Below are 24,372 nucleotides of genomic sequence, written 5' to 3'. Positions count from 1 at the left end.
TAGTGGTTAAACAACCTCCCTATTAAAACTTTGTCCCTTATTTCTAATTTAAATGTGTCTGGCTTCAGCTTCCTGCCTTTGGTTGTTATTCTGCCTTTCTCCACTCTACTAAAGAGCCCCTTTGTATCTTGTATTTTCTCCTCATTAAGGTACTTATACACCATGATCAAATCACCTCTTAATCTTTTGGTAAATTGAACAGATTGAGCTCAGTAGACTCTCATTGTAATGCATTTCCTCCACCTTTCACATCACTTTTGTGGCTAAGGTATTACTCCATGTGAGGAAGGTATTACCATCTGGCCGTATGAAACTAGTGAACTTCAAATGGGTCAAAGGGTATCTCTAGCTGAGCATTCCAACAGGGTTACAGACAAGATCATAGAAGATTAGGATTGGAAGAGACCTCAGGAGGTCATCTAGTCCAACCCCCTGCTCAAAGCAGGACTAACACCAACTAAATCATCCCAGCCAGGGCTTTGTCAAGCCGGGCCTTAAAAACCTCTAAGGCCTGGTCCACACTAACCCCCTACTTCAAACTAAGATACGCAACTTCAGCTACGTGAATAACGTAGCTGAAGTCGAAGTACCTTAGTTCGAACTTACCGCGGGTCCAGACGTGGCAGGCAGGCTCCCCCGTCGATGCCGCGTACTCCTCTCGCTGAGCAGGAGTACCAGCGTCAACGGCGAGCACTTCCGGGATCGATTTATCGCGTCTAGACAAGACACGATAAATCGATCCCAGAAGATCGATTGCTTACCGCCGGACCCGGAGGTAAGTATAGACCTACCCTAAGAATGGAGATTCCACCACCTCCCTAGGGAACCCATTCCAGTGCTTCACCACCCTCCTAGTGAAATAGTTTTTTCCTAATATCCAACCTCAACCTCCCCCACTGCAACTTGAGACCTTTTTGTTCTGTCAAGATGTCCTATTAGATTTTACCAATCCCTTCTATGCTCTACTTTGTGGTAAAAATGTGTGCAAAGATCTGTAGGTCTCTGCCACGAAAGTTAATATGTCATCTGATCAGGAAATTGTGGGGCTGATCTCCAGCTGGTGTAAATCAGCTAAGGATCAGGCCCAAAATCTTGGTAGTAAAAGACAGTGGGCATACCTAGAAAAACCCACTGGAGAGAACTAAAATGTATGGTCCCCTTATGTCCATCAAATCTTTGACAATACCTAAACCTTGGAAGACGGCCTCCTGTTTATAGTATTACTAGCAGTTTTATTTGTGAAATGATATTGACTGATATTCTTCTGTCTCTAACCTCCATGCACAGCACAAAATGAAATGTATTTCACGATTATCCTATGGAATGTTATGCTACTCGGTATTTATATGCACCAGTAAAAATGTTGTGGGGACGGTAGCCCAGATGCACAGTGCTTGCCTAGGCAACGCATCTGCTCTGGAAGCACAGCCAAAGGGGCATGGAACGGACCACACAATCTTCAGCAATCGGATGATGGTCTTATGCATGGTTCGGTTGTTTCTAAAACTCCTTGTGATGTCTCCTTTCTAGCTATTAGCAGCAGAACATTTAATTTTTTCAGGCAATGTCCCCAAAACCAAACAGTTTAAGCAGTTTTTGTCTGGATTGAAATCGATTACATTTTGGCGACTTCCTCCCAGTAGTACCGTAGGATCTGTCCTAGGGATGGAAAGAAGTAACAGCACTGAGGGAAGCTAGCACTGGACCAGGCATAAAGGCCTGATCAAATATCAGCTGAAGTCAGTGGAAAGGCTTCCACTGACCTGAACAGGTGTTGGATTGGGCCCTCACTGAAAGATTCATAGTAGAGAGAGACGAAAGGGGCCAGCTAGCTCACTAAACCCATCTACTTCAAAAATGCCCTATTGCAACCAATGGGGCTTTCTGCTTAAAAATCAGTGTCATGTTATGGCTTAAGGTTCGGACATCCTCTCCCGGTGAGGTCCAAAGAGCCACATTTGCCAGCACCTCCCCAGTTCTTCCCTCAAGGAGGCTTTAACAGGATGCATAAGACTCTTCAGTTAGCATGGTCGGATGGGTGCATTCAAGTGGAGAAGTCTATTACTAACTTTGAGATCCATTTACTAGCGAATAGGCCATCCCCTTGTCATTTTATAACTAGGCCTTATTGTTACATGTTCAAAGAACGGTGCAAATAATGGATGCAAATAACTTCTCGTCTCTCTTTGCTATGCCCTGTTATATGTTATGTCCTGTTACCCTCCAGGAAAAACAAAGCCGATGAGACTGGAATTTGTAACGTCAAAACCAAAAAGGGCAAATGAAAAAAAAAAAAAACCTCTTACAAACAGAACGGGGAAAAAAAGGCACAAACAATATTGTTTCCCCCTTTGACAGTCACCTTCAAAGAGAAAAGAGATCGTTTTCCCTAGCATGTCAGTCAAAGTGACTAAAACAATTAAAAAACAAAAAGTCCATTTTTGTCCATCGGAGCCAGGGAAGCTCTTTCTTCATTTCATTTGCCAAAGCACTTGGCCGAAGGAGAGCCCTGATCCACCAAAGCCCTTCCCCAGTAAATTACACGGACGGTGGTAGCTTTAGATTAGAATGTTTAACTGAATGGTGCTAAGGGGCCAGGCTTCAGGGCTTCCTAAGTGCATGGAAAGCATGACTCCTGTTTCTGTCTCTGGTGTATGTTTACAGGAAGGCCGAGGTTTATCCATTAGCCTGAACTTGAGCAGCCAGTAACATAAGAAAAAAGAATGTAAAATTGAAGCAGCAGCAAGGATCAGAGAGTGTCTGGCCCTAGATTGGGAGGGGGGTGAGGGGGAAGAAGATGCAAGACTTGCTGCCACCGCTAGTCATCCCTGCACTCAGGGGGGTCTCCTTCCTCTGGCCCCTTCTGAAATGCAAATCACCCCAAGTGATGAAACAAAGGAGTGGCCATTACACTCACCCCTTCTCTCTGAATGTGCCTATGAAGTTTGAGGATTGCAGTGTGTGTGTGTGTGTGAAAATGTTGTATCATCCATGCAGTGAGTATGCTTCCTCTGCATAGCACATTGCTCACGGAGGATGCATGCTTCCCCTTGGAGCAGTGTAGCTTGTATTCAAGGCTCTCAAAATACTTTACAAATGTTAGCTGATTTCTCCAGCAGCGTTGGAGGTAACCCATGACTCCTTGTGTTTTTTCTTAAAGCCCCAGCTCCTGGAGGCATGTGATTAGGTGAGACTCTCAGCTTCCATTTTTTTAAAGAAGTCTGTAGCTCTCCTGTTTGTGGAGAAAAAGCTGACAATGTGAGTTGTACAGGCTCAGAGTCTAGAAGGCAAATAAAGAGAATCCCCCAGGTTTTTTTAAATCTCAGGATTTTTAAATCAAATCTCAGGATTTGCAGAGATGGGGAGTCTGTCTCATGAAATGCTTTGGGGTGGTGAAACTGAGCTATGCCCCTGTTTCATAGATGAGTAAACAGAGGCTATGTAATTGTCCCAAGGTCACACAAACCATTGACAGAGCTTGGAGTAGCAGAGAGGTTGTCTCTTGACCACCACACCCTTCCTTTCACCAGGGCACTGAATCCCTCTACCTGGAAGCTCCCGGAGTGTGACCCGCCAGTGCGTCTGTGTTGCAGGTCCCACTGCTGAGCCAGAACCACAAGGCCTAGGAGTTGCTCATCAGCTCAAACTGTAACAGCTCCTGCTTTTTGCTGTGGGGGAGGGTTCCCAATTTCAGCCAAGAGGTCAGCCCCCACATGGGCCCATGCTGGACCGGACCAACCCACTGTGGGCAAGCCTAGAAATCCAGCTCTGAGGCTGATTCTCTCACTCAGGTCACAGAATCAGAGGGTTAGAAGGGACTGCAAGGGTCATCTAGTCTAACACCCTGCCAAGACGCACACAACCTCTCTGCTTCAGTTTCCCCAGTTATAAAATGGGCTGATAATCCCCTATACCAGAGGTGGGAAAACTACAGCCCGCGGGACCCTCCTGCCTGGCCCCTGAGCTCCTGGCCCAGGAGGCTAGCCCCCAGCCCCTCCCCTGCTGTTCCCCCTCCCCTGTAGCCTCAGCTTGCCCGTCGGCGCAATGCTCTGGGCAGCAGAGTTGCGAGCTCTTGCCGGGCAGCGCAGCTGCAGAGCCCGGCCTGACCCGGTGCTCTATGCTGCGCGGTGGCGTGGCTGGCTCCAGCCGGGCAGTGCGGCTGTAGCGCTGCCACCCCCCGGCGCTGCGGGGGGCTGGATAGAAGGCAGGAGAGTTTGAGGGGCTGGTCAGGGGGTGGGGGTGTGGATAGGGGTTGGGGTGGTCAGAGGGCAGGGAACAGGGGGGTTGAATGGGGGCAGGAGTCCGGGGGGGGGCAGTCAGGAATGAGAGGAGGGGCTTGATGGGTTGGCAGGGGACAGGGAGGGGTTCTGGGGGCAGTCAGGGGACAGGGAGAAGAGGTGGTTGGATGGGGGGCAGTCAGGGAGCAGTGGGGATGGATGGGAGCAGGGGGGTTGGATGGGGCAGGAGTCCTGGGGGGGGCAGTCAGGAATGAGAGGAGGGGTTGGATAGGTTGGTAGGGGACAGGGAGGGGTTCTGGGGGCAGTCAGGGGACAGGGAGAAGGGGTGGTTGGATGGGAGGCAGTCAGGGGTCAGGGAGCAGTGGGGATGGATGGGAGCAGGGGGGTTGGATGGGGCAGGAGCCCTAGGGGGGCTGTCAGGGGGCGAGAAGCGGGGGGGTGGTAGATAGGGGTCGGGGGCCGGGCCACGCCTGGCTGTCTGGGGAGGCACAGCCTCCCGTAACCGGCCCTCCACACCATTTCCGAAACCCCATGCGGCCTCAGGCCAAGAAGTTCGCCCGCTCCTGCCCTACCCGCGGGGGAGAGGTGAGGCTTAATGCGCGAGCTCCCCGGGCTGGGCTGGGCTTAGCGTCAGGTGGAGGCCGGAGCAGGCTTGTTTCTTGGCAGGCTGCAGCGGGGAAGGCGCAAACAGGCGGCGTCCCTGTCCCTGCTCACACGTGCACCGGGCGGGGCCGCCCAGCTCCGCACCGAGCCCGGCCTGAACTGTCGGAACATCCCGCCCCCGGTTCCGCGGCACTTGCCTGCCCTGGATCCACCGCTCCAGCCCCGCGGCGCCCCCCTCGCCTACTCCCGCAGCCCGTCCCGCAGCCCGGATTCCTGGCCACCTGCCTGCTCCCATTGGCCGGCGCGGCGAGCCCCCCAGCGCCCGTCCGCTCCAGCCGGAGGGCGGAGCCCGGAGCCCGGGCAGGGGTGGCTCTAGCAGCGGGTGGCCGCCCGGCTGCGGCGTGACCCTCCTCCCTCCTCCGGCCCGGGATTCGCTGCGAGGAGCGCGGGCGGAGGCTCCCAGTGGCACCGGGGCAGCGCGGAGGAGCGGAGATGACTCGGGCTCGGCAGCGCTGAGCCGCGGCAGGTGCGTTCCGCCGGGATCCCGGGAAGGAAACACCCAACTTCAGCCCGGGCCGGGATCCCTCGCCCGGAGGATCCCCTCTGCCTCGCCTGAACTCCCCGCCGCAGGAAGGGAACGGGGCAGCAAGCCGCTGGCGTGGGGGGCACCGGAACCGGGGGGCCCCCTTTCTCCTCCACCCCAGCCGGCATGGAGCCGCCAGCAGCCTGCCTTTGGCTCTCGGTGCTCAGCTGCCTCCTCGCCTGGGTAAGTGCACGGCTCCGGAGCGCCTTCGTGGTGCTCCGCTCCCCTCGCCCAATGCCTTCCCGGCAGGTCCGGGCGCCGCTGAGCGCTTGTCTCCCGGCTCAGAGCCGGACCGTTCAGTCGCGCTCCGGCCGGATTTTGCCAGGAGAAACTTTCGCCGAGTTCCGAAGTGGTTTGTCAGCGCTCGGTGGACGCTGAATTTGGGGGCTGGTCGGTTCGGTTGTTGTTGACTAGACTCCTAAAGGCATTAGGGGCAAGCTGCAGCGTTCAGGTCATTTGACTTAAGCGTCCGGGTATGTACCGGCTGGGTACCCCAATGCCTGGAACTGGGTGTCCCTGATAACCCAGTGGGGCTTGTCTGTCTGTGATTTCCACCATCCCTTTCTCAGGGTCGAGCCACTCGGCTTCCCCGGCTCCCTCCGCCCCCGCAGGACAATGCAGAAGCCACCCGGGAAGTTCTTTCTCCCAGTGTTCGATTATTTGTATTATTTCACTGTCAGTAGGAAACTGGGTTTTATTGGAATATTTCCCCAGGAGAGCTGAGCGCTGCTCCTTGAAGCTCCTCTCCTCACACTGTATTCAATGAAGCCAATTGCTGTATTTTACTGAGGCAGGATGGAGGATTGAGGGGCTGCATTTGCCCTCTTCATTCAAACCCTGGCTTGCAATCATTCCATTTCATAGCCAATAAACCCACAGCATTCCTTCAGTGGCACCCTGGTGTGTTGGAGAGGGTGCCCCAGGGGTGACTGGGGTTAGCCCTGGTTTGCTCCGTTTCATTTGCTCTCTGTCCCTTCAGTTCCATGACCGAGTTTTCCCCTAGAAGCCAGGTCCCTTTTCTGATCTCTCATGGACAAAGTCAAACCAATTCAATGGAGACAGGTTTCAGAGGGGTAGCCGTGTTAATCTGTATCAGCAAAAACAATGAGGAGTCCTTGTGGCACCTTAGAGACTAACACAGGGATAGGCAACCTATGGCACGCGTGCCGAAAGTGGCACACAAGCTGATTTTTCAGTGGCGCTCACACTGCCCGGATCATAGAATCATAGAATATCAGGGTTGGAAGGCATCCTGGCCATTGGTCCGGGGGGCTCTGCATTTTAATTTAATTTTAAATGAAGCTTATTAAACATTTTAAGAACCTTATTTACTTTACATACAACAATAGTTTAGTTATAGATTATAGACTTATAGAAAGAGACCTTCTAAAAACGTTAACATGTATGACTGGCGCTCGAAACCTTAAATTAGAGCGAATAAATGAAGACTCGGCACACCACTTCTGAAAGGTTGCTGACCCCTGGACTAACACATTTATTTGGGCATAGGCTTTCATGGGCTATAACCCACATAGCCCATGAAAGCTTATGCCCAGTCTAATGGAATTTCACAGCATGGGCAGAGCCACCCAACCCTGGCTTTGCCTCTCTCCTCTGGCATGGCCCTCCTGGGTCCCCACTCCTCCAGGCCTGTGAAATGAGACAATGAAGCATTAAGCAATTTCTGGTTTTGTCAGCTTGGAATATCCAGCGCCTACAGTTCCAAAGCCCAGGTGGGCTGGATTTTCAGCATAAATTAAAGTCAGTGCTTTCCTTTTGGAGAAGAACATAAACAGCTGGTGTCCAGCACTTGAGCTGGGGAGCAAATGATATGGGGAAATGGAGAACTCGTGTAAGCACAGGGATCCGAGCCGGATCCTGCTCCCACTGAAATCTATGGCAAAATTCTCATTGACTTCAATCCTAGAGGTGTGAGGAAATCATTTGGGGCCCGATCCTGGAGACACGTATGCACAATAGCAACTTCACTCCTGTGAGCAGTCAAAGAGGTGGCTGGGAGTGCTGGAACAATTTGTATAGTGGGGGTGCTGAGAGCCATTGAACCAAACTGTAAACCCTGTATATGCTGGAAACCACTTCAAGCCGGGGGGGGCACCCCTACTTCCAGCGCCTATGGAGGCTGCCCCAGTTACTTGTGCAAGCATTTGCAGGATTGGGCCGTTAGACGGTAAACCCTGTGGGTTGAGACAGGGTCTTTATCTGTGCTTTGTATAAGCACTAACCTCCTGGTGCTCTGTGATTAATAAGAACAAACCATAAACTAGCTCTTCTTCTGGGTCAACCTTGGCTTCCTTTTAATGGTCTGTTTCCTTGTTTTGCTACATCACTTTATTTTCTCATTGTAGTGCAATGATGATTAATTTTTTCCTAACTTACTATCATTCTATTTACCAGACTTTACTAGACCTCAGCTTCTGTTGGTGGGGGAGACAGAATAGTGCCAGAGATCAGCTTTTGCAAACGCCTTTGCTAATGTTTGAATGCCGAGCCTACTGCTGTAGAATGGGTGATATCAGTGCATGAATGCTAAGGAGAACTCCAGAGAGCCAAAGAGTTGCAGTGTGTTTCAGAACCAAAGCTGAAACAGCGATAATTTTGCCATGGGATCTGGGATTGCTTAGCGCTGTTTTCCTTTTAATTTCACTGTGATGATTAATTGGTTTGTCCTTGAAAAGTTTTAAATAGCTGTCCTGCTCTGGTCAGTATGAAACAGTTCAATGTCATAAAACTGTTGTAGCCAGGTGTTTTAACTGCTCTTGTAAACTTTCCCCTTGATGCTACATAACTCAGACACTCACACAGGAAAACCAGGATATAATATATGCCATATCACCTCAAACTGTTGATTGATTGTCTGCTATCCTACCTCTTGCTGCAGCCAGTGCCGAAGGCTTCAGAGAAAAGCAATAGATGTATTTTCGTTTACCTTTGATTTAAAACCAGGGTAATGTCACTGACTTCAGCTTTCCAGTGATGTAACTAAGATAAGAATCTGGTCCACTGAGCCATGAACATGACTAGTGGAAAGTGTTTCGGCATGTATGCGTCGAATGAGATTTCAGTCATTCAAATCGTTCTGCAAATTCCACTTTTTTCCAGATTCGAAGATCAGTCTGGGCTGGTCAAATCGGCCATTGTAGTATAAACTGTGTTTCCTCTATGGCCTGAGTCACCTACAATCAATGGAGTTACACCGGGTGTAAAATTGATGTAAGTGAATGCAAAATCAGGCTCTACGTTTTTCCAGTGCCCAAACTGCAAATTAGGTGACCCAGGATGATTCCATAGATCTGTAACCCGCACCCATTTAGACATGTGTGAAAACCACTGGCCAACTTCTGATTCTTTCATTCCACTACTCATTGGTAGGGAGGTTGATGTAAATGTATCTAAAGAAACCGACTCTTTCATGGAAGGTCCATTTTATTCACTGTCCTTAGAGACCTTTATTGTAATTCCAGCATCTTTCTGAAGGTTGCTATACCATCTGCCACACACACATTGCAACTCCATTAAAGATAACCTCATGATAACAGAACCCTTTATAATATTTAAAATCCTTGACTTCTGCTGACAGTGCTACAAAACCGCTCTAAGAGGTATTATATGTATGTAAACATAGATCATATACAGCGTGTGGTTGAAGTTTTTCAAAGATAATTGAACACCCAGATCAATTAACTAGGTGCCTTTGACAATTTCAGCCTATATGTACATGCATTGAATTCTGTTTGCATCATACATATGCCTTTTAGAACATTATGGTTAGAGGTTAAGAGAGCTAGAGAAAATTAAATGCAAAGAGGAGTGGTAGGAGTCATTCTTGGAATGAACATTAGCAGAATTAGCAGGCACTTCAGCACTGGTTTTCTAAAGATGATCATCAACCACCAGGGATCGTGAGTCCTGTTTTGTTGGTCAGCAGCATGAAAAATGCTGAGAGCCAAACAGGGGAAGGAGGGCAGGTAGGGTGGTCGGAGCATACTGGGAAGGGAGTGGGTCTGTGCGAGGGTTTCTTTCTTTGATGAAATGGTCTTCAGAATGGAGAAAGAGAGAGGACTGCTGAATTGCATTATGTTATTGTACCGCATACCACTGGCATCTGGAGTCAGATGGGACCATGGACAGAGAATCTTGGCTGGTACTCTGGCTGGCAGGGTATGTGTGTTGTTTCCGACTCAGTTTCTTTGTACAATCGTTTTAAAACATTATGAGCCAAACTCATCCCTAGTGTAACTTCAGGAGTGGTGTCACAACCATGCAGTTGGCCTGGAGATGAATCTAACCCAATGGGATTTTTTTGCCTTGAGTACTAACTACATGAATCAAAATGATTAACAAAAATGAACAGATTTAACAGGCCTTCTTCTCTCACTTATACCAGTTCACACTGGTGTAACTCCATTGACTTCTGTCTAGCTATAAAGTCCTTATCACTGCAGTATCTGAGTGTCTCACAGGCATTAATGGATTTAAAGTAGAAAGGTATTATCCTCATTTGACAGGAACTGAGGCCTGGGGTAGACTATGACCCAGATCCTCAAAGGTATTTAGGCAACCTAACTCCCAGGGGAATCAACAGGAATTAGGTGCCTAAATACTTTTGGTCATGCCATTTTAAGGCCCAGATCCTCAGTGTCATATAGGAACTCTGTGTTTGAGCCAGGAATTGACCTCAAGGTTTCCTGAGGCCCAGTCTAGTACCCCTCCTCTAGGTCATCTTTCCTACCTTCCTGTGACATTACTTCTGATTCTCACCATTGTGAGAGGAAAATGAGGCCCAGTACGTGAATAGAATGGGTAGAAAAGGGCTCTGGTGATGGACCATGGAGACTTTACCCCTAGACTACTGGTTCAAATCCAGCCCATACAATTAGTGACCAAACTTCATAGCTAGCTAAGAGCTGGTTAGTGGCATATGTGATCTTCCAACTACATCAGTGAAGATGTTCTTGCACCCAGGCCTCATACATGATCTATATCAACTTGTACATATAAGAAACACTATGGGTGGTCTGTATTCTCAGTATTTAGCCTGTAAACTTTGCAGAACAGGATCTGCATTTCTTCCATTTTCTGTCCATCACAATGGGACTGTGGGCAAATGTCCACGGAGGGAGAAAGTATCACATTGCAATTGGTACGTGGCCCTCTTCTTGACATTCTTAGAAGGAGTGGCCAAGTACAGAATGGGCCAATGAGAACCTCTTCTTGGGTTTCTCTAGGTCGCAGCTGCCGTAGTGAAAAGCCACTTCCAACCTTTTGTGCTGCATATGTTCTGTGCCTCAAATTGGAGAATCTTTAACTCATTGTGCGATGGGTGTCAGACTCAAGCCCACTTTTCAAACACAATGGGCCCCATGCCGCTGTCAGGCCAGCTTCATATTATTGTAATTCTGCTGACTTGAATAGAATCACTCCTGATCTACCCTGGTGTCAGGGAAATCCGAATCTGGGGCCCAGTCATTTTGCCTTAAAAATGGAAATGTGGGAAATGTAGCTGTGAAAATGCGGAACCTAAATGGTAGCCCAACTCATTCTGAGGCTGGGTGGCCCTATTCACGATCTGTCTGACTCTGGATGAGAAGATTTTTCCGGCAGAGGAAAGTCCTTTGTCACTACTGAAATCTCTCTTCTGGTTAGCAGAACTGAAACTACTTTGCAACCAATCCTCCAGTGCATGCCATGATCACCAATAAAAGAGTGATTGCAAAGAGGGAGAGGGGTGAGGAAAGTTCTCCGACCATCGTACCATCATTCCAGTGTTTGTACATCTGCTGTACATAGGTTTTGGGGAGTTCTTTCACTGTCAGGTGGATGTTTTTCCTTGTAACATTTCCCTGATCTTGCATTCTTTGTGCATTCAAACTCAGAGGGCCTGATCTTCAAAAGTAGTCACTGCCCATAATGTCAGTCAAAGTAAACGGGAGCTGAGTGCTCTGAAAATGAGGTCTTGGTTGACTTCATTGGAAGCAGGATCTGATCCAAGGTATTGAACTAGGACCTAGGAAGACAAATGACAATGATGATTACATTGGCCCTCATCCAATATTAAAGTGGTTAGCTGTACAGCAGAGAAATACAGCAGGTGTGGAACTCTGTTTATAGGTTAAGCGATCTTCTGTTCCTCACCCCTCTTTGCCTGCAACTTGCTGCTGGTTCACTTGGTTTTCTGCTTGGCTGCCACAGATCCCTGGATGATTTCCTTTGCCTCACCATGCCTCAGTTTCCCCTTCTATGTAATAAGGATAATACTTCTCTCGCACGCAGGGAGGAGTAATTCATTTGTGTTCATAGAGTGCTTTGGTGGGAGTTTGAGCCCTGGTCTACACTGGAGTGGGGGGAGGGGGTCGATCTAAGATATGCAAGGTCAGCTACGAAAATAGCATAGCTGAAGTCGACGTATCTTAGACCGACTTACCTCGCGTCCTCACGGCGCAGGGTCGACTGCCGTTGCTCCCCCGTCGACTCCGCTTCCGCCTCTCGGCAGTGGTGGAGTTCCGGAGTCGACGGCAGAGCGATCGGGGATCAATTTATCACGTCTCACGATAAATCGATCCCTGATAGCTCGATCGGCGGGTAGTGAAGATCTGTCCTGAGGTGTGGAGTGATGTTATGGGAACTGTTAATTGATTGATTGCTTTGCCAAATGTTTCCTTAATCCCCTTTTATTCACTTAACTGGATAAAATTAGATTGGATCAGGATTGTGTTTTAAATGTTCTAAAAGCATCTAGAATTGTAGCTATACATACATGCTAAGTTTTACTCTAATAAGGATGTTATTAATAATAAAGGCATTAGAGTTCCCGTTCCTGAAACTAGAACATGATTAGATGTCTCTACTGCCTATGCCGCAAATTACTTTTAAACTGCTTAGTCCTGTAAATAAAACTGTACAGTGGAAGTGGAGTCAGCGGCACGATCACAATTACATTATAATAAATGCCAACCTGCGCGGATGTAAATGGCCCATCAGAACATTTATTAAACTGGGGGAAGCAATCTTGGTTTGAGATGCAGCTACACGTACTGGAATGCTGTGATGTTCTAGTAGTCGTGCTGCTGATATTCACTCCTCCCTGACCTAATTTTCCTTTCAGTTTTGCTGGTATAACGCAGGAGCCGCTCCCTCGAAATCAGTGTAGTGACACTGGTGAAAAGTTAATGTAGTGAAATTAGGTCCTGTAATTTTCAGGCAGTTGGTTTTATGAAGTGCTTTCAGGGATGCATTTAATGTGCAAGGATCTGTGTGTGTGTGTTGGTTTTATGAAGTGCTTTCAGGGATGCAGTTAATGTGCAAGGAACTGTGTGTGTGTGTGTGGGGGGACTGGTTTAAATTGGAATACAGGCACAGTGCAGGGATAGCATTTTATACCTACTGTCTCTCCAGGACCCAGACGTATTTTGGCCCGTATGAACTACATGTCTTTAAAAACCCACATGTGTTTTATGCTAGAAAAAAAGCACATACCCAGTCAACTAAACATGGTTATTGTAAACGTTACTAAACCATGTCCTGAGTCACATTGCATGCATTTTCTTATGCCCAGGGAGTTGCCTATCCTTCTATCTTCACCACATCTGTTGCGGGCAGACAGAGCTTTTTATTTGGATTCACATTCAGGTATCTGAATCGATTCTGATTCATGTGGGATTTTTTTTTTTTTCTAATAGATTTCACAGATGGAATGAAAGACAGACATGGAGACCCTAATGCTACTTTGATAGCAAATTGCTGTGAACTTCAGGATAGGAGCAGGGTCAGAGAAGAAAGCGTCCTAGGGGTAGCGTGGGGTGAAATGTTTCAGATGAAACTTTTATTTGCTGAACAATGCAGATTCAGGTTGACCGAAACATGTCATGAATTTGTGTCAATGTCAACAGATTTTTTTTACCAAAACCAAAGACCTAAACAAAACTAAAAGAAATCTAAACATTTTGTTTCACTAGTTTTGAAACAAAACATTTTGATTTTTTTATTACAAACAAATTTACTTCAATTTTATTTTAAACAAATTTTAAAAGTTTTTAAAAATTCAAAAATGAAATGAAATGTTTGGGGATTTGACCTGAGAGAAATTTCATCGGCTGAAAAATTTGCATTTCAGGGTTAACCCAAGACAATTTTTTGTGTGTGCTGCAAACAAACTGCAAAATCAGTCACGCATATAGCTCTATACTGGTGTAACTCCATTAACTTTAACAGAGTGACTCTTAATTTACTTCCGTGTAAGTGAGAGCAGAATCAGACCTGTAGATTCCCCTCTTCCCCTCTGGAACTGAATATATCAGGCCAGTATTTCAGCGGGTAGAAATTGACATAGTCCCATTAGTTGCAACGGAACTACACCGATTTATGTTGGCTCAAGTTCTGATGCCATATTCGCAAAATTTCTTCGTTAAATTTTATGAGCATGATTCTCTTCTTCTTCTAGCTTTACAGTGGTACAATTCCAGAGGCTCTAAGGGAATTACTATGCCTGAGAGTCACATGTGTGATTTTATAGTGAATTACACATTTAAAATCTTCACACATTTAAAAATGTTACCTGGAAAGCATCCATCTAGAATTCACTGGAGGTAAAAATATCAAGAACTTTGTCTCTTATTTGTAAAACCTGAATCAGTAGAATATCCCTTTAAAATATATTTCTTTGGGGTTGCAAACATTATTCTGTATTTAAGAGCTGTTTTTAATGCATAGTCTATATCATAACCAACAATTACAGATTTGCTGGTTTTATATTGTTACTGTGTCCATAATAAATGTCATCATCTATCTAATGCAGGGGTGGCCAACCCGAGAAGGAGCCAGAATTTACCAATGTACATTGCCAAAGAACCACAGTAATATGTCAGCAGACCCCCCTCCCCATCAGCTTTCCCTCCTTCCCCCATTCCCAGCACCTCCCGCCCACCGGCAGCCCCGCCAATCAGCGCCTCCCCCTCTCTCCCTGCACCTCCTGATCAATGTTTTGTGATGTGCAGGAGGCTCTCGCGTGAGGGGCGAGGGCATGGCAGGCTCAGGGGAGGGGGCGGGGAGGGGTGGAGTGGGGGCAGGGCCCGTGGCAGAGCCAGGGGTTGAGCAGTGAGCACCCCCCAGCACATTGGAAAGTTGGTGCCTGTAGCTCCAGCCCCGGAGTCGGTGCCTATACAAGGAGCCGCATATTAACTGCTGAAGCGCCGCATGTGGCTCCGGAGCCACAGGTTGTCCACCCCGATCTCATGTAAGCAATCTAAGAAATTCCATACAAATAACTACATTAGAAGAGCATTAAGGTACAAAGCACTCAAAAGTGAGGAAATGTCAAAAATTAAGGTAGCCCATGCAACCTGAAATCTGCCTCTTTGTGCATATGCATTACAACACACTTTAACGACAAGGTCACGTAATCTTTTGTTTCGGCTGAACCCGATTTATTCAATGCATAGAGTCAAAAGTGGGTTTTGTTTCCACTATTTCTTGAAAACGGCCGGACCATTTTGGCTCAAAGTTTATGTATAAATCCATTCCCAGGCCAAGAAAAACACGTGCCCAGTTTGAACCCAAAGGATAAAAATACGAGCATCTGAAAATGACCATTTAGAAGGAAAAATCTTGCGCGACGTTGACTCTCGGCATCCTTATCCACTTAGCTTGGAATAGGATATAGATCAGGTGCACCATCGTTTATTGTAAGCCTGCACCATCCTCAGTACGCCTGTGACTAAATTCGGCCCTTGGCCTAAGTGCAATTTCCGTTGAATTCACTGGGAGTTGCACCTGCTTGTATGAAGGACTGAATTTGGTCCCCACAGAGATCATCCTTACACTTGCTTTGCATGCCCAGGCCTCAGACCTCAGCTGTGGCCATATCTACTGAGTACAGCTGAGATGTTGGAGAGGGGGAGTGTGAAAGCTATTTCCCAGAGGGCGGCACTGAACTACTTCTGTCTAGGTATGATTCCTAGGGAGGATCTGCCAGCGAGGGATTGCTGGAGTACAGCGTTGTCCAACCATGCTCCTTTCTCTTCAATTATCCCGATGCCCCTCCGTGCTGAGGATTGCAGGGGTAGTGTAGGAGCTAGGTCTGTTAGTCTCCTCTGATGGGAGAATCCCCAGCTCGGGAGCTCCAGCTACCCCTTTGTGGTACGCCGCAGAGCAGGGCTCAGGACTGAATCCACACTGAGTTAAGAGTCTGGTGGTTTATTCATAGTGGCTACAGCATTGGACTGGGACTCTGGAGACATGGGTTCTATTCCTGGTCATGCTGCTGGGTGATGTTGGGCAAATCACTGCCCCTCTGTGCCTCAGTTTCCCCAGGTGTAAAATGGCAGCCATGATATTGCTCCCTGTTGGAAAGCACTTGGAGATCTGCTGCTGAAACGAGCTAGGTATTATTACTGAATGCCAAATCACTGCGAGTTACCCTTGATTTTAGATTTAGATTGCCCTTGATTTTAGCCCCGGCTGCCTAAGGATTAGGATGCCTGCACAACAGACGTATGTTCTTTTCCTGCCTGGAAAAATCAGCAGCGTGCCAGTCTCTGGTGAAGCAATCCCTGGTTTCACCGGCAAAATCACGTGAAGAATTACGGCCAGGCTGAGGCGTCACCAGCGATGCTGCCTGCATTTTTCAGGCAGGATATAAAACAGTTGTGCTGTGTGTGGCCTAGCTATGCGATGCATCTAATTCCATCGCTGAAACAATCCCCTCAGCAGTATTTTGCTGTCAGTTCTCTGGGATCCTCTTGTTTCCAGAAGCAATGCCTGGGATGGCAGATTCCCGTACCTTGCAAAAATTCTCCCTACAAGGCTTTTCCCTTTCAGCAGTCCCTACTCCACGGATAGGGCATGCACTGTGTGTGTGCCTGCCCAGGAATTCTTTCCATATGACCCCTCACTCATGAGTCCTGTCAGGGAAATGAGCGCTTGTGCCCTTGTTTTAGCAACAAATGTATTCTAGCTTGTCTTCAGTCTCGCGCTGTACGGTGTCATTCGTAGCGTGCGTTGATCTTGGGAGCATTGATACACTGCTTTTCGCAGGGATAGTGGGCCAGACCTTATGGGGTGTGAATCGGCAGAGCTCCAATAAAGTCGGCCATCTACCGACGTACGCCAGCTGAGGATCTATCTGGTCCATGATGTTCACTTCTTATTATTTTGAGCTGTAACTTCCTCAGTCATTGTTTTTATCGGAACGTACAGGCCTGGTCAGTTTTGTGGCTGGGAAATCCCCAAGGGACATCCAGATGCCGAAGGCAGTGATGTTGGCACTTCAGCAGGTGGTTGTCTTTCCTTTGAGTCTCAAATGACCCCTGCCCCCCGCATAGTGCTAGGGGAACGCTATACTGCTGAAGGCATCATCTGCTGGATGACACATCGAGCTGACTTTTTTTTTTTATCATGCATCCTCACTACAAGGATAAGACAAACCCAAGGACTTATTGCTGCACGATCTTCCAGAAGCACAAAATTCTCTTGTGGGAAAATGGTTAAATGAAGGACTCGTGGATTATAATGTTCAAAAGGAAATAAGCCTCAGGCCATTCACAGGGACTTATTAACTCTCTGGAACGACAACGTATGCAGAATGGAAAACAGCTGAAAATGGGGACAGAAAAGAGAGAGGGGCGGGGCTTGTAATGACTCCAGGGAGAGATTCTTTGTGGTATTTCAGATCCCACAAGCCAATGAACACAGCAGGCAACTGGCATTGCAGTGAATTAGATACTGTTGATAAGATCTGTGCACGTGTCCACGAGGTGCCAGGTTGGTATGTAGTGTCTCCGTTTGTTATGACTGTGGAATGAAATCTTCCTCCAGAAGGGCAAAGCTGTAACTCATCCGAGAGTATCTAACGGGAACCTGTCAGCTCTAGCTACACGGGCCCAGGTCCTGAGCTCAAAAGGGAAGCACAAATAGCTTGCAACATCTTCTGTGCTCCCCTGATTCTGGGGCCATCCCAGCACTGGATTGGTGCCCACAGGAATCTTCCCACAGCCAGATCTGCCACCTTAAGGCCAGCTTAGCTCTGGGGAAGCAGCACTAGTGTATGGGGAAAGTGAGGCAGCCACCGCCTGATTGAATGGGTTTGTGTCCCGGTCATCTTCTTGTGTAACAAGGCAGCAGTAAAGTTTTGCTTTTTATCCGTCTACCCCAGCAGTGCTGACAGGGTTTGTTACGGACAAACAAAAAGGCAACTGTGTGTTTGACTCCGGATCCCTTCCAATCCCTCTGTTTGATTGATGACAAATCAATGACACGTTTCTCTGTAGCTGCCTGGATAGGGTGTTGCACTCCTGGCAGCTTGGAGTCCCTGTGTTTTGTAATTATTTCCCCTCTGCCAATATACCACTCAGGCTTCCTTGGCTGTCAGCTGTGAAAACAAACACAAAATATATAACACAGCCATTGGACGCAGCCCAGCCAGTGGGAGGATGATGCAACTAAAAATAAATGCCCACACGCAAAGCAGCCAAAAGACCGAAATAGAGAGGTCAAGCCCTAAGCTTAGCCACTCTTGGGCTGTAGGGGGCACAGGACTGGGACTCAGGAGCTGTGGGTTCAATTTCCGGCTCTGCAACACAATCTCTGATGTTGGGCAAGTCCCTTCGTCTCTCTGCACTGCAGTTCCCCATCTGTAAGAGAGGGATAACGATGCTTCCTTTCTCCTGCTCTTTGGTTAGATTGCGAGGTCTTTGGGGCAGGGACTGTATGTACTGCACCTAGTGCGATGGGGCCCGATCTCCATTGGGACTTCTAGGGGATGTCTAGATGCAGGCTGGGAGGCTTCCTGCCACAGGCAACAGGCCCAGGCTTGCACTATCGTGCTAAAAATAGCTGTGTAGACATTGCAGCTCAGGGTGGAGCTTGGGCTCTGAAGCCTAGAGAGAGGGGTGAGTGCGGTCTCCAGAGCTGTTTTTTACGGCAGTAGTACGAGCCCAAGTCTGTCGACCCAGGGTGGGAGGCAGTGTACACATAAACCTAGAGGCTCCTGTGATGAGCGTGGCCACTCCGCACAGCAAGAGGGCACACAGATCAAGTATAACTTTAACACTTGCTTATTACCGTCCACATGTCAAGAGTATTTAGCTGCCATGGTCTTGCCAGTGACAATGCCCAGTTTGTCATTTACTGTTTCTGCAGAGCTCACTGCCCTGCCTGCCATCCAGCCCAAAGGGAGAGCTTCCTAGACCAAAACTGCCCTTCCCTAAGGGTGGTATTCAACCCTGTGCATCTAGACACCGGCTTAGCCCTCAAAATAAGACTGAGCAGGGACTCATCAGCAGAGCTGATTGGGAATTTTTCAGCCAAATAGTTTTTCTGCTTCAGTGAACCAGCATTTTCTAACAAAACATCATATGAGAATGTACCCGCTTTGACAAAACTTTTGTTGGCAACGTTTTCTGAGGTCCAGGATGGAATTTCTGATCAAAGCAAGACAGAGCATGCACACCACATCCCAGAATGTTGTACAGCCTGGTAACTCAACAAGGATACAAGAGACCTAAGTTGAAGTTCAATTCCCTCCTCTACCCTGAGTCAAACTGGCGACTTTAACTTGGGTCTTCCCCATTTTGGGTTTGTGCCAAAGTCAGATGACTATTGGCTATTCGGGGCTGTTGAATTCGGTTTTTCATAACCAAAACCTTCTGAAGATTTTTTTTTTTTTTGGTTGGTTGGTTTTTTTGGTTTGGTGTTAATGGAAAAAAGAATTTATTTGAAATCTCAAAAAGTTGTGCAGGATGTGAAAACCATTTCCTGCTCACCAAACTAGTGCCTGGCCGTTGGTGTGGCACTCCACACAGGGATGAGTTTCACTCAAACGCTCCAGCTCCGGAGTTACCACTCTTGCTGGGAACTGGCAGAACAGGAAGGGGGATGCTAAAGGAAACACGTTAGAGATACAGGCTGGGGTCAAGTGATATAGGGTTGTAAGTTCCAGCTCCTTCACCTCAATGCAGTGAAAAGCCAATGGAGGTATTAAAAGAGGAGATGTGGGTTGACAAGAGAGTTGGTTGGGAATTTTCCATCAAAAGGTTTCTTCGACAGACAATGTGGTTTTTGCAAAATGGACATTTTCAATGTGGATCTTTCTGATTTTTTTTTTTTTTTTTTTTTTCCCCTGTCAGGAAATGTGAAACATTTTGGGCCCTGACATCATTCATCTCTGCATCAGCCTGAGCTGCTGTGGTGCCTCGGGGAGGTTGTAGTTCAAGTGGCTCATGTCCCCATTCTCTTGTCTGGGCTGGGCTCCACAGTTGGACTATGTCTCCCATGATGCCTTGTGGCTCACCCAGATTTTTCAGCATTTCCAAACGGACCTTTTTTTCAGTGCTTTTCATTTTGCGGCAAATTTCAATATTTCAACTCTTCATCCTGATTTTGGGATGAAAACAAACGTGAAATCATCTGATGTTCACTTGGGATAGAAATTCTGTGTTTTGATCAACATAAATTGACAAGTTCAAAATAGCAGGATGGGAAGTGATGTTAGTGGCAGCCTTTCTGTCAATCACCACTTACTCTGAAGGCCTGTGTCTCATTATCACAATCATTCCATCGGTGTTCTGTCCACTTGAACTCAGGTCACCAAATGCACAGTGCGTTGCTGCGGCTGTTCTGCTAGTTAAATCGAGATGGATTGCTTGCTTCATTCATGGTTTGCTTGTTTCAGCTGATTCCCCAGGGAGTCATCTCTTTCCATGTCTGTTTTATAGACTGTAATCTCTCCGGGGCAGGAACTCGCTTCAGATCTATTGTTCTGTGTCAGGAAATAAATAAATATGACTGACCAATCAATATGATGATCTAAAATCTTGGCCATTACACTCAATGGGTCTTCAGGTTTGAATGCGTAGCATTGTTTCATTTCCAGTAGGTGTGAGGTTTGTTAACCTTATCGCCACATTCCTGCGGTTAAAAGTGCTGGTTCACACCAAGTCTCCTTTCAATACTCCCATTCTGCCAGTCAAAAAACCTAACATGGACTCAGAGGGAAAACCGGTATACCGATTTGTCCAGGACTTATGTGCAGTAAATAAGGTTGTTCAAGCTAGACACAATGTGGTGCCAAACCCTCACACAATCCTAACTGCCATTCCAGCAGGTACTGCTTGTTATTCAGTAATAAACTTGTGTAATGCTTTTTTTTTAGTATTCCTCTAAATAAGGACAGCTGTGGCCACGCTTACCAATTCAATTTCAGTCCCTACTCGCTAATGTTCCTGCCCACCGAATCGCTCCAGAAGACTGGGTCTATGTAAAAAAGTAAAAACACGAGCCTCTCCAACCCCGGTGGGCGGGCCCTTTCCAAGTCCTCCTTACCTCTCCACACTGCTATTCGAGTGAAAGAGCAAGACACTTGCATACACCACACCCGAGTCAAGCTAGCCCCTAGGACGGGGCCAGAAGCAAACAACTTCGGACCTCGAGGGAGCACCGCCAGTTCTTCCCACCGCGACCCAAAAAAGCCAAAAGCAGACAATACCCGGAAAGCTGAACCTCTTAAACTAAAGCTTCTGTTCCGGCGAACAAAATCCTAAGACTTTATAACTATGGGTTCTCAGACGGTGCTGCAGGGGCTGTTGCTTTTAGGTCTGCCCCTTGTACAAGCAAACCCACACCCAGCCACTAAACCTCTTCAGTGAATAGCCACGCTGGGACACTTATCTAATTGTTGGCTGTGTCACAAAACCTGCTCTAAAAAAGAAATAGGGTTATGGGCGGTACCTGCAAATTTCTCTAAAGTACTCTCCTTACAGGTAATACAAAAAACGAAATGGGCATAAATTAAAAAATATCAATATAACAAATATAAAAAGAGGTCTGAAGTTTGGCATTATTACTGGGCAGCTAAGGGGGTCCCTCTTTTTAAAGTTCTTGGGATCGGGTATAACATGCCCCTTTGTTTAAAAAATGCTAAAAAAAATAATAAAAAAAAATGGGCTACCTTTCCCCTGGAGGCCTGTGATCAAACCCTTTGGTTTGAGGTAAAAAATGAAACCCTTTACCCTTTAAATACCCCTAAAAATGCCCCAACCCCCCCCCCCCACCTTGTCTCTTGCACATAGCCTTTACTGTAAAACCAACAGGCATTCGTTATCAAGGGCAGTAGTTTCCCTTATTCCTCCCGTTAGGCCCCATAAATAAAACACCTATGTTTTATATGAATATTTACTCTGGCATTCTGTTGCCCCACACATCTCTTGAAAGGATGTCTAAATGCCCGAAGTCCATAAAATCACTGGCAAGTTTCACAGCTAACGTATTTGGGGTTACGTATTATAGGGCCATTTTAAACAATACCCATGCCCTAAAAAACTTAAATGTTTCCCATAAAAAGTGCCAGGACCGCCTAGTAAGTAACTCCTGGCGCTGAAATGAAGGAGTAACCTGGCGCCATCGAGTTGTGGGTAATACCCTTACCCTCTAGTTAAAAACTCCTGGCTTGTATTTTATCTGTGGCCACGGTGTCTACAAAGCTCTTCCTCCAGGTTGGCAAGGTCAGCGTGGTGTGGCCCGGGTGTTACCAAATGTCCAAGTAAACGACACATTGGATTCCAGCCAGATCCTCAACCTGGGCAGCTATGCCCATAAATTTTTCACCCCTCCCCCCCATAAGGACTCAAGCAAAACGCACCAACAATCCCCTAGTAGTCAAGCAAACGGGGTTTCACTTCTTTATTCGTGCGCTCATTCCTGGGTTGGGGGTAGCCAAGCTTAAAAAAAAGCAGTAATAAATATTTCTGCAGAACTAGAAAAAGTAGCTAATGCATTAATAAACGCTTTCCAAAAATTAAAACAAAAAATTAATAAGGTGGCAAAAATAGCTTTGCAAAATAAACGCGTGTTAAATGCTATGAATGCTGAATTAGGGGGGGCTTGTGCTCGCATCAAAAAAAAATGCTGTTTCTATGTTAATCATTCTGGCTTAATTAAGCAAAATTTACAAGCCATTAAGAATGCTGCTAATGTTTTCCATGCTGTATCTCTTAATCACACCTTTAGTTTTAAAAACCTCCTTCCAGACCTTGGGTCATGGTTTACGGGGCTCTTTCAAACAATTGTTAAATGGATTCTTTTCTTTCTTTTTTTTCTGTGTTATTTAAACAATAATACAATGTGCCAAATGCTTATGTAATGCTATAATCAAAAGCTCTGCTGTCCATAAAAAAACCCAGTATCTGTCCCTCCAGCTTAATTGCAAATTGCGTAACAGGCCTGACAATTTTTAAATTTGTCAGGCTCGTAGGGAGGACAGTAAAAGTTACTAGTAACCCCCCTTAATAAAGCAGTCGTTAAGTTAGCCAACGGCCATTTAAAAAAAAGCAAACACCTTAAAAACACAGTAGCCTAAACTTTTCAACTGTCTTCCCTTCAAGGCCTTAAAGTAGTCGGAGCTGGTCCCAAGCTGGTTTTCACTAACCAGATAGCAAAAGCACGGGTCTAACAACCACCAATCAAGTATTAACACTGCAAAAACCTTTATCTAAATGTGTATTAAAAATATGTAAAATGTGTATAAAACAAAGTCTTTGTACCAAGGTGCAAGGCTCTCCTTTCTTCTGCAGAATAAAGCAACTCTTCCTTATCCCTGTCTGGCTATTACTGGCTCTCAGCTAGGTGGACCCGATATTTCGGTAACATTAATGAGACACTCAAGACAGAAGAGCGAGTCCATGATTGAATGAACACCCTTTTCCACTACTTCTGTATTGAAGTACCATAGATCGATAGGATTCATGGGGCCTTTGTAATGTATCTCCAGGCCTTTTAGAGTCCGGGACGATTTTGTCATGATTAACATTCTTTGAAACCTGTCATTCTTTTGCCTGTGCAAACTTGTATCAGTCAAGCAGCTTGCTCTCGTTCAAGTCAGCAAGTGCTCATGGATAAGATACTGCACTCTGTAGCATGGCTAATGCACATTGTTTCCTTGCAGCTAATAGACTAAAAGTTGCCTAGATAGCACACGTGCATCCAGAAAGGTCACACAAGATAGCTGTTGGCTAGCTCTGCCCTTTCAGAAACAACCTTTCAGACAGAACACAGCCAGCGTTGGCCCAAAGTTGGTAACATAGCAAAGGGATTTGGAAGGTGCGTTGGAGCTCCCAACAGACGTGTCGGTTGCATCACTGCATAGTGCTCTGAACTAGCTAGTGTGTATATGTGCTCTGGATGTAATCAGAACGACTGAACTATGCATCATAGGCCCTACACTGCTGAGACCAAAGGGAGACTCTCCTTTAGCTCAGTAGTAGGGGGGGCTGTGCTTTAGGAGCTAGAGGAGTTTGGCTCTATCCCCGCATACGTTCTGAAGTTCTGAGTGGCCGGAGAGTGCAGCACAAATGGCAAACCCTGAGTGATTTGTTCCGACATCCAAGCTCCGCATTCAGCAGGAGGCAGTGGACAACTTCCTCTTTCTCTAAGCAACCTTACTCATTTTCCATGATGTCAGTACACTGTACTTTCTGGAACTGTACCGTGCCCTCCCGAAGGACGCTTAGCTGCAATTCTGTAGGCCCTCATCCCTGTCGTAATGGGGTTGGGAAGGACATTTTAAAAACCATTTTGAGCTAAGGTGGGAGATTAAAGAACACGGCTCCTAAATAGAAAAATATAGTGACATGAAACTAGGGTTACCATATCTAACAAATAAAAAAAGAGGACCCTCCACGGGCCCTGGCCCCGCCCATTTCCCCACCCCACCCCCGCCCCAACTCTGCCCCTTCCCACCCTAACTCCGCCCCCTCCTCCCTCCCACTCCCAGCCATGCGAAAAGGGCTGCCCGAGTGCTACCGGCTTCACGGTTTGCCGGGCAGCCCCCAGACCCTGCACCCCCGGCCGACGCTTCCCCAGCGCAGCTGGAGCCCGGGAGGGGAAGCGCCCAGCTGGGGGCGCAGGGTCTGGAGGCTGCCCGGCAAACCGTGAAGCCGGTAG

General features: G+C 47.1%; 1 protein-coding gene across 1 annotated transcript in view; it reads left to right on the top strand.

Annotated features, from left to right (window-relative positions):
- The first annotated feature begins 4,902 nt into the window (after positions 1-4,902).
- Positions 4,903-24,372, top strand: part of VIPR1 (vasoactive intestinal peptide receptor 1) — a 169,098-nt gene continuing 149,628 nt past the window's right edge. The window contains exon 1 of the mRNA XM_034759843.1: positions 4,903-5,607. Coding sequence (XP_034615734.1) covers positions 5,551-5,607 — 57 coding nt within the window. The 5' untranslated portion in view covers positions 4,903-5,550. The remainder of the gene's footprint in view (positions 5,608-24,372) is intronic.

Source organism: Trachemys scripta, chromosome 2 (genome assembly GCF_013100865.1).
Source record: "Trachemys scripta elegans isolate TJP31775 chromosome 2, CAS_Tse_1.0, whole genome shotgun sequence".
Lineage (NCBI taxonomy): Eukaryota > Metazoa > Chordata > Testudines > Emydidae > Trachemys > Trachemys scripta.
The sequence above is the reverse complement of the archived record's forward strand: the minus strand, read 5'-3'. Positions and strand labels throughout refer to the sequence as shown.